General features: G+C 31.3%; 1 protein-coding gene across 1 annotated transcript; it reads right to left on the reverse strand.

The window, feature by feature from the left end:
• Positions 1-8,200: 8,200 nt before the first annotated feature.
• Positions 8,201-11,915, reverse strand: LOC119601500. Its single transcript, XM_037952458.1, has 6 exons — positions 11,720-11,915; positions 9,862-9,939; positions 9,219-9,800; positions 8,963-9,150; positions 8,739-8,901; positions 8,201-8,676 (listed from the first exon to the last, which is right to left on the reverse strand). The coding sequence occupies exons 1-6, from the start codon at positions 11,913-11,915 to the stop codon at positions 8,201-8,203; spliced, it is 1,683 nt and encodes a 560-aa protein (XP_037808386.1).
• Between the last annotated feature and the right edge of the window lie 815 nt (positions 11,916-12,730).

Consider the following 12,730-nt stretch of genomic DNA (forward strand, 5'->3'; position numbering starts at 1 on the left):
GCGGTATATAGGGATAATAGAGTTATAAAGAACTCAAGTCTTAAACAGTTACAAAGTCATATGTTCTCTTTGTGCTAAAAGCTCCACTAATGATTGTTATCCTAACAAGTCAATAACTATTCTAGACAGCAATAAGAACTAGTGGGGAAGTAGATTCTTTGGGGCTCAAAAAAGGAAAGGTATTTTTAATGACTTAAAATAATAGAACTGGTGTTTTTTATATATCACTGTTAAAAGAGAGATAAATTGTTTCATTAAAAGAAGTTTCTAAATATCTGGCCTTTATTTAAGAATCACTGCCTTTTTTACATTTAACCCACAGTTATACTATATATTTTTCCACATTTTTTTTTTTTTTCATTCAAAATTTGTTTCTGCTTGAAAAGTTATAGCACACACTGCTCTGCAGCGCAAAAATGGTAAGAAGAAGAAGAAAAAAAACTATAAAGAAATAAAACAAATCGCATGGAAAGTGTAATCGCACCTTAAACTTCATCATTACAACAAAAAGAACAAAACATTTACAAAAAGTGAAAAAAATCGTAAAAAAAATTGTAAGCAATAGAATGCAAACAAGTAGAAAAATAAATAAGAAACTGAGCGATAGAATGAACAAGCAGCAACATAAAAAAAATTGGAAAAACCTTGCGATAGCATACAAAACATTGTTTATTGGACTGGTGGACGTGTAGTTTTAAATTTCAACAAATTTATTGAGGATTTTGTTTTATGTTCTCTTCTGTAATGTTTTCGATTTTTTTCAAACAACTTGTTTTTCCTTATTGTTTTCCCTAATACTCTTCGGAAGAAGACATAAATCCTAGAGGAGATTTTTTTCTTTGTAGAGTTGTTGATAAGAAATTGAAAGAATGTTTTATTTGTCGGGAATTTTTATTTTGAATATAGCCGTGTAATGTATATACATATACCTAATGATTAGGAAGTCTTTTAACTGAAGATCAGATATCGGCAGCAACCCATTATGAACTCTCTAACTGGAACACAAAGATTGGGATTCAAATCCCATCTTGACATTTACTTGGAATTAATTTCTATGGGAATTATGTTTTGATTCACGATTTTGTTCTTGTACACTTCTAACTGAAGATCTTTATCAGGTATCGGCAATAGCCCATATGAACTCTTTGAACTGATCACTAGAGAGCTCTTGCCTATAATCGGTCTATAATATTAAATTAAGGTCTAGCCAGAGCATGATATTTTGAAATTATCCAAATATACAAAGCTAGGGCTTCAAATCCTTAAAGAATCTTGACATTTACTTGGAATTGATTTATATGGGAATTATGTTTTGATTTACGATTTTGTTCTTGTACACCGAACGTTCCCCACGGGCATTTACATTAGAATATCGTGTTATTGCAATACGGGGAAAGATATGCACCCAACACTTCTAGTCTTGTCGAGACTATGGAAGAGCAATTAGAAGTTATTCGATGGGCTCCACATAATTTGACACTAAGGGAGTCGGTTTTAATCACAGGATATGTCCCGGTCATTGGTTGAATTCCCTTCGAGGTGCACGTAGAATAGTTCGGTGCTATTTCCTTGTAACAAGATCTCTCAGAATAGTGACTAAATGTTCGGAAAAAGCTGACGTTGGATAAACTAAGTTGATTAAAATTGAAGTAGGTAATGAATCAAAGGAATGCAAAGCTCAAACCTCATGCATACCCAAATTAATGTGCCGGATGTTTTTCTCTCATAATAGAGTTTTATAATGGTTTTAATGGTGATGGATATCGCTATTTCTATTATAAAATTAGTTTCTATCGGTCGACCAAATATGCCAGATAATTCCTGAATGTGTGAAATTATCTGGCTTGTTTATCTGAAATATGATAAAAACTACCTACAGTGACAGTAAGACCTCCTGGTGGCTCCTCACATTACGAAAATCATTGCATACTGGAGATTTGGATTGTCGCAGGTCTATGATTGGTCTTACACCGTCGCGACGGTCCTAATATTTTCGGTAGATGTGATAATATTGTTAAGGATATACTCAACCCTGACTATGACCAAAGGGAGTATACATTTATATTCTTCAATGTTTTTTGACCTATACACTAACGTCGGATGCTCTTGTTGAGGAACAGTTCAACTTTATGGCCTCTGAAAGGCCTGCGATTGGCCGCTCACCAGAGATCCTACAATTTATAATAACTATGAATACAGCCAATGTCTTATAGACGCGCTTGTTAGAAGATGAGGTCTCTTCTATTCAAAATCTGCTATATATGCAGCTATAATGAGGAACGAAACGAAATGGTTAAGGACTAAATGAAATAAGATGTTTCACGTAAACATCGATATTCGTAGTACAGACTATTTACTTCTTTAGTAGTTAAATTTCAATTCTATAATATACAAAAACAGTAGAAGAGAAATTTGCATGTTTTTTTTTAAATTCATATGCAATTAATATATAAATCGTTAAGATTGAAAAACACAAGATTAAACTCTCTTACAAATCTGACCTCAAACAATGTAATTTACTTTCATTTTTTTTGGAAAATTTTTTGTCGTAAGAGATTTCTCTGTATTTTATTTACAAAAAAATGTAAAGGTGTTGTTTGCAAAATCTAAGTATTCATTATTATTGCGCACAATTAAGCGGAGTTTTTTTTAATATTTTCTTTCAAAGGTGTCATCTTACCCATAAAGCACATTACCATAAAACACACAAAAACAAAGTTACGCACAAAGAGTAGATTTTTTTTGGTAAAATGAATAAAACCGGATTAAATATTCCTTTAACACCCATAAAACACACTCACACAAACACATTTTGATGTTGTTAAAAAAATATTGGCTTTCAGCTTATATTTCACATTACACACACACACAGACTTTGTGTATTAAGGATTTCAATTTTGTTCCTTTACTTTGTTTTCTATTACTTCTCCAATTATAGGAATTGAAGAATTTGACACCTTTCTATGTCAGATTTAGTATTAGTATTCTACTTTAGAAGTACTAGTTATAAAAGATTGCGTAGTTAAAATGCAACATGTAGTACTTTTCGCACACAAGATTTTGTTGTCCTTGCCTTAACGAAGAAGAAGATGTTACAAAAATTTGACACTAAACTGACATCTTAAAGCCGGGATTAGGATTATTAGGGTACATGTAACTTATAAAATTATATTGAAATTGTATTACAACATGTTGTACATTGTTTGTTTTTTTGTAGAAATAAGAGTAAGGACAGCGCTTAAAAGTATAATTTTTATTAAATTGAATTTGATATATCCGGCTAAAGTTGTTTGGCATAAGGTGTCTGTTTTGCAACATTGTTTAACAAAATTCTTAATAAATTAAAATTTTTCAAATTAATTTTTCATTCATTTTCTGTTTGATAAATATTTCTATAAATTTTCATTTCATAATCAAATTAAATTTCCTCTTTATAGAAAAATTTCGATAAATTTTGTCTTAATAGAAAATTTGCGACTATTACGATTATTTCTCTTTGTAGAAAATTTTCGATAAATTTTCCCTTCATAGAAAATGTTCGATAAATTTTCTCTTTATAGAGAATTTTCTCTTCTTTTTATAAAAATTTTTCGATGAATTTTTTTATAGAAAAATTCCGAAACATTCCTTTTTGATAGAAAAATTTTCGGTATAATATCTTATAGATTAAACTAAGGACAAGACTATAGACTAGAGGCTAGACTTTAGACTAGACTATAGACTAGACTATAGACTAGACTATAGACTAGACTATAGACTAGACTATAGACTAGACTATAGACTAGACTAGACTAGACTATAGACTAGACTATAGACTAGACTATAGACTAGACTATAGACTAGACTATAGACTAGACTATAGACTAGACTATAGACTAGACTATAGACTAGACTATAGACTAGACTATAGACTAGACTATAGACTAGACTATAGACTAGACTATAGACTAGACTATAGACTAGACTATAGACTAGACTATAGACTAGGACTATAGACTAGACTATAGACTAGACTATAGACTAGACTATAGACTAGACTATAGACTAGACTATAGACTAGACTATAGACCTAGACTATAGACCTAGACTATAGACTAGACTATAGACTAGACTATAGACTAGACTATAGACTAGACTATAGACTAGACTATAGACTAGACATAGATAGACTAGACTAGACTATAGACTAGACTATAGACTAGACTATAGACTAGACTAGACTAGACTATAGACTAGACTATAGACTAGACTATAGACTAGACTATAGACTAGACTATAGACTAGACTATAGACTAGACTATAGACTAGACTATAGACTAGACTATAGACGAGACTATAGAACTAGACTATAGAACTGACTATAGACTAGACTAATAGACTAGACTATAGACTAGACATAACTAGACTATACTAGACTATAGACTAGACTATAGACTAGACTATAGACTAGACTATAGACTAGACTATAGACTAGACTATAGACTAGACTATAGACTAGACTATAGACTAGACTATAGACTAGACTATAGACTAGACTATAGACTAGACTATAGACTAGACTATAGACTAGACTATAGACTAGACTATAGACTAGACTATAGACTAGACTATAGACTAGACTATAGACTAGACTATAGACTAACTATAGACTAGACTATAGACTAGACTATAGACTAGACTATGACAGACTATAGACTAGACTATAGACTAGACTATAGACTAGACTATAGACTAGACTAATAGAACTAGACTATAGACTAGACTATAGACTAGACTATAGACTAGACTATAGACTAGACTAGAGACTAGACTATAGAATAGACTCTAGACTAACTAGACTAGACTATAGACTAGACTATAGACTAGACTATAGACTAGACTATAGAATAGACTTAGACTGAGCTATAGACTAGACTATAGACTAGACTATAGACTAGACTATAGACTAGACTATAGACTAGACTATAGACTAGACTATAGACTAGACTATAGACAGACTATAGACTAGACTATAGACTAGACTATAGACTAGACTATAGACTAGACTATAGACTAGACTAGACTAGACTATAGACTAGACTATAGACTAGACTATAGACTAGATAGACTAGACTATAGACTAGACTATAGACTAGACTATAGACTAGACTATAGACTAGACTATAGACTAGACTATAGACTAGACTATAGACTAGACTATAGACTAGACTATAGACTAGACTATAGACTAGACTATAGACTAGACTATAGACTAGACTATAGACTAGACTATAGACTAGACTATAGACTAGACTAGACTAGACTATAGACTAGACTAGACTAGACTATAGACTAGACTAGACTAGACTATAGACTAGACTATAGACTAGACTGACTAGACTATAGACTAGACTATAGACTAGACTATAGACTAGACTATAGACTAGACTAGACTATAGACTAGACTAGACTAGACTATAGACTAGACTATAGACTAGACTATAGAGATAGGGCCGTGGCTCTGGCTACTATCGGGGTCAGCAGGTGGCGGATAGCTGAACGACCTACAAATATGTAGGCCAGCTGCGATAGATAAGCAGTCCCCGACCATGAGCGGCAGAATTCGAGGGCGTGCTAGAAAAAGGTTACATGAGCCTAATGACGATTCTGTGACATGGCGATTAGATGCCGCCAGTAAGTAAGCATCCCCCACAAGAGGTACCCTCTAGAGAGGTGTAATTAGAAGAGTGACGTCTTCGTGGTTCCTCTAGTCATATTTAAACCCAGAAGCGTCTGTTTCATATTGAACGGCTCTCTGGTCAGCGTCTTTTTCCCAAGTAAGGGGCGGCTGCGAATCAATATCCTGGCGGTCAGGTCAAAAACGCTACGGGTAGGATCCCGGAATAACAAAACAAACATGGAAAAGTTTAATAAGGAAAATTCAATTACGGTGCAGGGAGTAATGACCCCAGTACCGGCGGCTTTGGGTAGTGCGCGAGCAGGCTACCAGTCGTCGAAATCCAGCGCCTGCAATGTTACCCCGGTAAGCTTGGCTAAGGTAACAGATAATGCTACAAGCAACAATCACCAGAAGGAGTGCAATAAAGGGGGAGAAAATAGCGACCAACCTATTGGTGGACAGGAACACTATTTTACTCCAGTAAGCAGTTTTTCTCGCAGTGGTACTACAAATCAAGGTGGGAAAAATCAAATAAACCCTTTCCAAAGAAGTGCGGCTACAAAAAGAACTCCACCGCAAACTACTAGCAGCAAAGAAAACACGACTCAAGAAGAAGCAATTAGTGATAATGCGCAGCCTTCAGAGTCATTCTGCCTTTTAGGGAACTTAATTGTTGATTTGATGGACTTTGTAAAACCCAAAAACAATGTACACAATGCCATTAAAGATCAATTGACCGCAATCCGAGCTATGTATAATAAAACAAGAGAAGAACTACGTAATGGTATAAATATGACATACCGACAAGAAGTAGAACAGTCCACGCAGACATCACCAAGACAAGAAGTGGAACAGTCCATGCAGACATCACCAATAGCATGGCCGTCCAAAAGGGAATCGAAAAGAAATTTAGAAGACAAAACAGCTCCAAAAATGCCGACGCCGAAAAGACTGAAGCAAAGCCTTCCACAAAATAGGACAACACTAACTCCACTAGAAGAACTCCCTAGTAGAAAGCCAGAGTCGGATAACCTAGAAGCCGGATGGGCTATAGTTAAGAAGAAAAAGAATACGAGATCCCGCAAGCCTCGGCCAGATACTATGATAATATCTGCCAAAAACGATATCTCTTACGCTGATATTTTAAAGAAAATTAGGGCAGACCCTGAACTAAAAGAACTAGGTGATGAGGTAAACAAAATTCGAAGAACCCAGAAAGGCGACCTTCTTTTAGAACTTAAGTCTGGAAGCGAAAACCTAGCAGAAAGATTTAATGAAAAAATTAAAACATCTTTGGATGGATCAGTGGATGTAAAAACACGAATAGATGAGATTGTTATTGAATGTAAAGATATGGATGATATCACTACAAAGTTAGAAATATGTCAATCCTTTTCCAAAGCGCTAGGTATACCAGATCTAAGAGAAAATATTGTTAAGTCCCTCCGAAAGACCTATGGAGGAACTCAATCAGCTAAAATTAGCCTCCCAACAGAAGCTGCAATGAAAGCACTCAAGCTAAAAAAGATCAAAATTGGTTGGTCTATGTGTCGCATAAGAGAAACCATTACACTCACTAAGTGTTTTAGGTGTCTAGAATTTGGCCATATTTCAAGATTCTGTAAATCTGACGTACACTGAAAGAAAAACCTTCGTAAATACAACGTTTTTCTACGTTATATTAATGATTTTGTTCTTGAAATCAGTCCAATGACCGGTGTCATTGCATTAACGAAAAATGTTTCATTAATCTCAAAATTTTCGTAAATATAATGAAATAATGTCATTAATACCGAATACATAAATAACGTAACCAAACGTTTTTACAATGTAAAATATCATTAAACTAATGAAACAATTTCGTCAACATAATGAAATAGTTTCATTAAATTAATGAATCTCTTTCAATAATAATATGAAAAAATCATTAATTTAACGATTTTGTTTCGTTACTGTTAAGAACCTTTATCATATATGCAATGAATGTTGTCATTGGTTTAATGACATTGTTTCATTGATATAATTATATCCTACATTAATGGAACGTAATTTTTCCATTTCAATAATGACTTTTGTCATTGATTTTCCTACCTTGTTTCGTAAATGGAATGTGCTCCTTCATTAATGTAATGAAATATATCATAAATATAATGATTATGAGACATTATATTAACAATATTAATCATTATTTTAATAAATGGTTTCATTTCAGAAACGGTTTCTTTCTTAATAATAGTGAACAAAAATTAGTTGATTATAATTACAATTTATTAGGATTTTAATCTACATATTTACATATATGTATACATACATTTAATATTTAAAAATTATTTAAATTCGATTTGAATATACATACATACTATGCATTTGCATAAATAGAAAAAATATTATATGGAAAAAATTGAATATCAGTAATTAAACTCATAAATAATTAAAAAAAAATATATAAATAATAAATTTCAGTTTCATATAATAAAATAAATAGAAAAATTGTTTCAATATAAACAATTAAATAATAATTTAGTAATAATATCAATAGTTTTAAATTTGAGATAATTTATCCAGTAGTATACAAACTTTTGTATTCTTTGTTTCTGCTTTTGAAATATTATAAAGATAGTTTTCTACAAACATCCAAAACGGACCACTTGCCATTGGATATTCAACATTAAATAAGTGGAACGATTTAAAGCATATATCAAAAGCTCTCTGAAAATTTGCGAATGGCATCAATTGGCCATCCAAATATACATAAAATGAATTAATTTTAAGAGTTTCTACATCACCTAAACCCAAAATAAACGGCTGAACTGGATCGCCTTTCGCTGATAAAAAATCCAAATGGTCTTCTAAAGACTGCATCGTTGCATTTATGTAAATAAATGAATCTTGGGAATCTTTAATGGTAAACTTTCCGTATTCCCTTTTTCCGTACACATTTTTTCTTAAAAACTTTTTTGTTTGGTACAAATTGTAATGCAGGCACCATAGCATTTTTAGATGAAATATATCTTTATCTGAAAATAAAAAGAAAATATATATTAATAAATTATTTAAATATTATTTAATGATAAAATACCTTCTTCCAGTTCACGTTTATCTACTGTCGCTACAATTTTGTTAACAGATCTATCTTTGATATTAGCATGATGTTTCAAAAAGGTATAAAGTTTCAAAAATTTATCTTCCCAGCTTAAAATAGAAGGCACGTTTTTGTGAATAGCATTGAAATCGCTTTCAATCTATAAAATAAATATAATTCTAAACATGAAGTGGTTATAAATTAAAATAAAAGTAACCTACAAATTTATATCCGTTCGAGCCCTTATATTGTGGCCACAGCTTTAACGCCTCTTTAATATTTTGACACTCATTTCTAATTTGATTTAAACGAAATTTAACACATGCAGCCCAAGCTGAATTAAATTCGTCAGCGGTCAAATTATCGAACTTTATTTTCTGGAGGAATAATTGTGCGTCATCTTCTGGTTCTGGAGAGTAGAAAAATACACAAATTAATACATGAAAATAACTTATTTTAGACATATAATATACATACCAATGACGTCTTTTAAATCCGAAATGTTGTCAGAACTGGATTCACAATATTTAAAAAATTTCGACTGCTTCTTCTTATTGTAGTACTTCACATATATCTTTCCTCGTCGTTCCGTTCTATAATATTCCAATTTTTCCGATTGAAAGATTTGTAAAATTTGTCTTTCTATTTCGTAACTAGTTTGAAGTGACATTTGTAAATTCTTTGACTCGAAATGTTCAACAATAATATTTATTAAGCATGAACGTTGCACTTCTGTGATGAGATGTATTTTTTCGTAATATTCTAAAATGTTGCACCCATTTGTGTGTTGTTTTAAAATGTCCAAAACTATTATTTTAGAATTTTGAAACTCGAATTCGCTGCAAGAAGACTGAGACAGTGAAAAAGGTGATGAAACGGTTTTGGATTCCTGAGAGTCACTCAAGGTTTGTTGATTCATTATGGGGATGTTATTCTCCGCCCTCCACTTTTGTAAATTGTATTTAAAAATGATCTTGTCGCCAATTTTCATTTGCTGAGTAATTTCAAATAAGTCATTAACAGACATAATGGAAAGGGCATGGTTTGTGATGTTTTGTTCTGAAAAATATATATTTTAATAGTGTGTTTAAATTTTTACATAATTATTAATAATGTTTACCTTGAAAAAAGTTTATGAGGTGATTTAGGCCCCAAGAAGTTAGTAGATTTTGTAACGTGTTTTTTTGAGTTTCTTCATCTAAAAAAAATTTAAAAGTATTCTTTAGTGCGTATCATAAATTTCCCTTTTGATGTATTAATAATAGTCGTCGGGGGTCCAACTAATGAATCAGTATTGAGAAGAGCAAATTCCCCTATGTCGTTTGGGTTAATTTCAAATGCCGTGTAATGCTTAAGGTATATTGTATTACAGACTTCTTGAACGAATAGATACAATGATTCATCTGAAACAATTGCATTAATGATTTTATATATTTTATAATCTTGTGTTCTGGTTGCAACAAAAAATCATTTTTTGTACAAAACATTATTATATATTACTTTGTCATATGCTTTTATAAGACTTTTGGGTTTCTTAAGTTTACATGATATAAAATCAAGAAATGGACTGTCACTTTTGTCATTATCCAAGCAACTATAGCTTGATTTTATATTAATTTCTGAAAGTAAATAATTTGAAAAATAAAATTGGTACTTGCGTGCTATGGATACGCTAACGTTTTTTCTGGAAGTAATGGAATGTGAATAACTTTTAAAAATGCGATGTCTTGCTTCGAAATGAAAACTCCAAAATTTTCTCACAGGTCCACATAAAGCAATGACATCGGGATAATGGGTTAAAATATGAAATTTTGGTTTCAAATTTTCTTTAAAAAGTTTTAAATATAATTTATTATGGTTTTCAATATTAACTTTGAAAGCATTAATTGAAGAGGCATTTATTTTAAACAACAATATAAAGTCTATTATCTCAATAAGAAGCAATATAAACAGCCAAACTTCATCGTCAGAAGGTACCAAATCCCCTACCATTATTGGAAAAAATATGACGAAAGTCAGCATTTCACGAGCAGACATTCTCAAATGTTTTTTCTTGATATGAGTTAACAAAATATTTTGAGATATATTTCCAATTTCTAACTCGCCATATTCAAATTGTGCTTTTCTTTTATTTAAAATTTCTAGCGAAAAATATTTTTTTTCTTGAATAAAATACAATATAGCATTGGTCATGTCATAATGACATATTCCCTCCATGACATCATGCATTGCATCAACACTCATATTATCTACAACGTGAAATGATGGTATTCTGTTAAATATGCATTTTTCAGAAATGCCGCTTTCTTTAGCATTATTTTCTTGCACATGTAAATTATAATTTTCATATGTTCGGCGCAATTCGGGTAATGTTGTGGGGGTTTTCTGACTATCCGTCTTACTTATTGTGCAAAAACGACAAAATGTTGTGTTAAATGATTTTGAAAAACCTAATAAGCTATTTAAACCTAAATTATCTCCTAAAATAAGAATAGGTATGAAGTGTGGGTGAAACTCTTCCCCATTTGATAACTTTATTTTTACACCGTCTACTTCCAAACTTATCATTTCATCAATTAAGGGCTTTAAGCATTTTTTTTTACCAATAGTTTTTATATCTTTGGAATTAATAGCAGAAATAAAGAACACATTTTGTAGTTTTGTGTCATTAGGGAGACAAGGGAAACTATAATAAAAGTTGCAAATTGTATTTGCAGAATGAGATCCTAATGGATTGTTGATTTCTAGATCATCGGAATATAAAAAGTATGGAAGAACAATTTCATTTGGATATAGCTCACATTTCTTTTTCCAAAGATCTCCCTGTACAATATTTTGTAAACAGTCACTAGAAGAGACATTTGAAATAAACTTTAACATATCTATAAAAACATCGTCTTTCTCAAGAATTTTTTTAAAACAATACCTCATGGGCATAAATGCAATTTTTTTATTGATTTGTGCATATTCCAGCTTACCTTTCTTATGAGTCATTGATCCACTTGAATCGACAACCACTTCCTCAATCGATTGAAACAAATCCTCCTCCATAAGTTTGGTTTTCAGCAAATGCTCCGTTTTTATAGTAACAAAGATCTTCTGAATATCTTCTGTAAATTTAGTAACTTGTAAATAAATTTCATTGCTGAGAGTTTGTCCAAAATTACAAAACATAGATAAAAGGGGCTGGATTATTAACTTAAACATGTTTTCATTTATGTTTTCTGCATCTTTTCTTGAAAATTGGAAGTTTGAATATAAATTACTCTGAAATATTAAACAATTTTTAAGTAATGTATTAAAGCATACATTTTCTTTTGAATTTTGATTTTCCTCATGCCCTTTTGCTCTACTATATTCTGTTTTATAATTTTCACAATTATTTACAAAAGTTTGCTCATTATTTACAACACTTTTTATATTTGTACAAGTAGAATTATTTTGACTTGAATGTTTTGTTCTGACATGTTTTCTGAAAGACGACGAATTCTTATAAATGCTTCCGCAGCATTTATAATCATCATTATATTTCAGAAAATGATAGCGTTTTAAATGATTAAAGTAGCTTTCATTTTCATTAAAAACGTTTTTGCACAAAAAACACTTCATTATTATTAATTACCAAATTAGATTTTGATCACTATTTAACTTTTTATAAACACCAAATATATTTTTTACTCAGCACCTCTTCACTTTTTGACTGTTTAAAATAAACTAAAAATAAACTCTCAAAAACAGGTGGTGATGCAATTTATGTTGTTGTTGTAATTTTTTTATACATGTCGCGTTATGTTCCAACTCTATTTTATTTTTTGCACTTCTTACGTGTTGTTGTTGTACCAACCCTCAAACACAGCATCAACTAATTTGATGCTGTGTGTTGTTGTTGTACAAATTATTTTTTCACTCCTGTTTGTAAGAAATAAAGTGGCATAGAAACTCACAAAAATCAGAAGTTGATATAATGTATTATGTTGTTGTTGTACCAA

The sequence above is a fragment of the Lucilia sericata genome, unplaced genomic scaffold (assembly GCF_015586225.1).
Source record: "Lucilia sericata isolate MDLA Ls3-8-SP2 unplaced genomic scaffold, ASM1558622v1 Contig000171F_arrow, whole genome shotgun sequence".
NCBI lineage: Eukaryota > Metazoa > Arthropoda > Insecta > Diptera > Calliphoridae > Lucilia > Lucilia sericata.

Coding starts and splice junctions, on each gene's coding strand:
- LOC119601500 (XM_037952458.1), bottom strand. CDS start 11,915: ATGTTTTGTAATTTTGGACAAACTCTCAGCAATGAAATTTATTTACAA. Junction 9,940..11,719: donor ATCAATGACTCATAAGAAAG/GTAAGCTGGAAT, acceptor AATTTTTTTTAG/ATGAAGAAACTCAAAAAAAC. Junction 8,677..8,738: donor TAAACGTGAACTGGAAGAAG/GTATTTTATCAT, acceptor TTTTATTTTCAG/ATAAAGATATATTTCATCTA.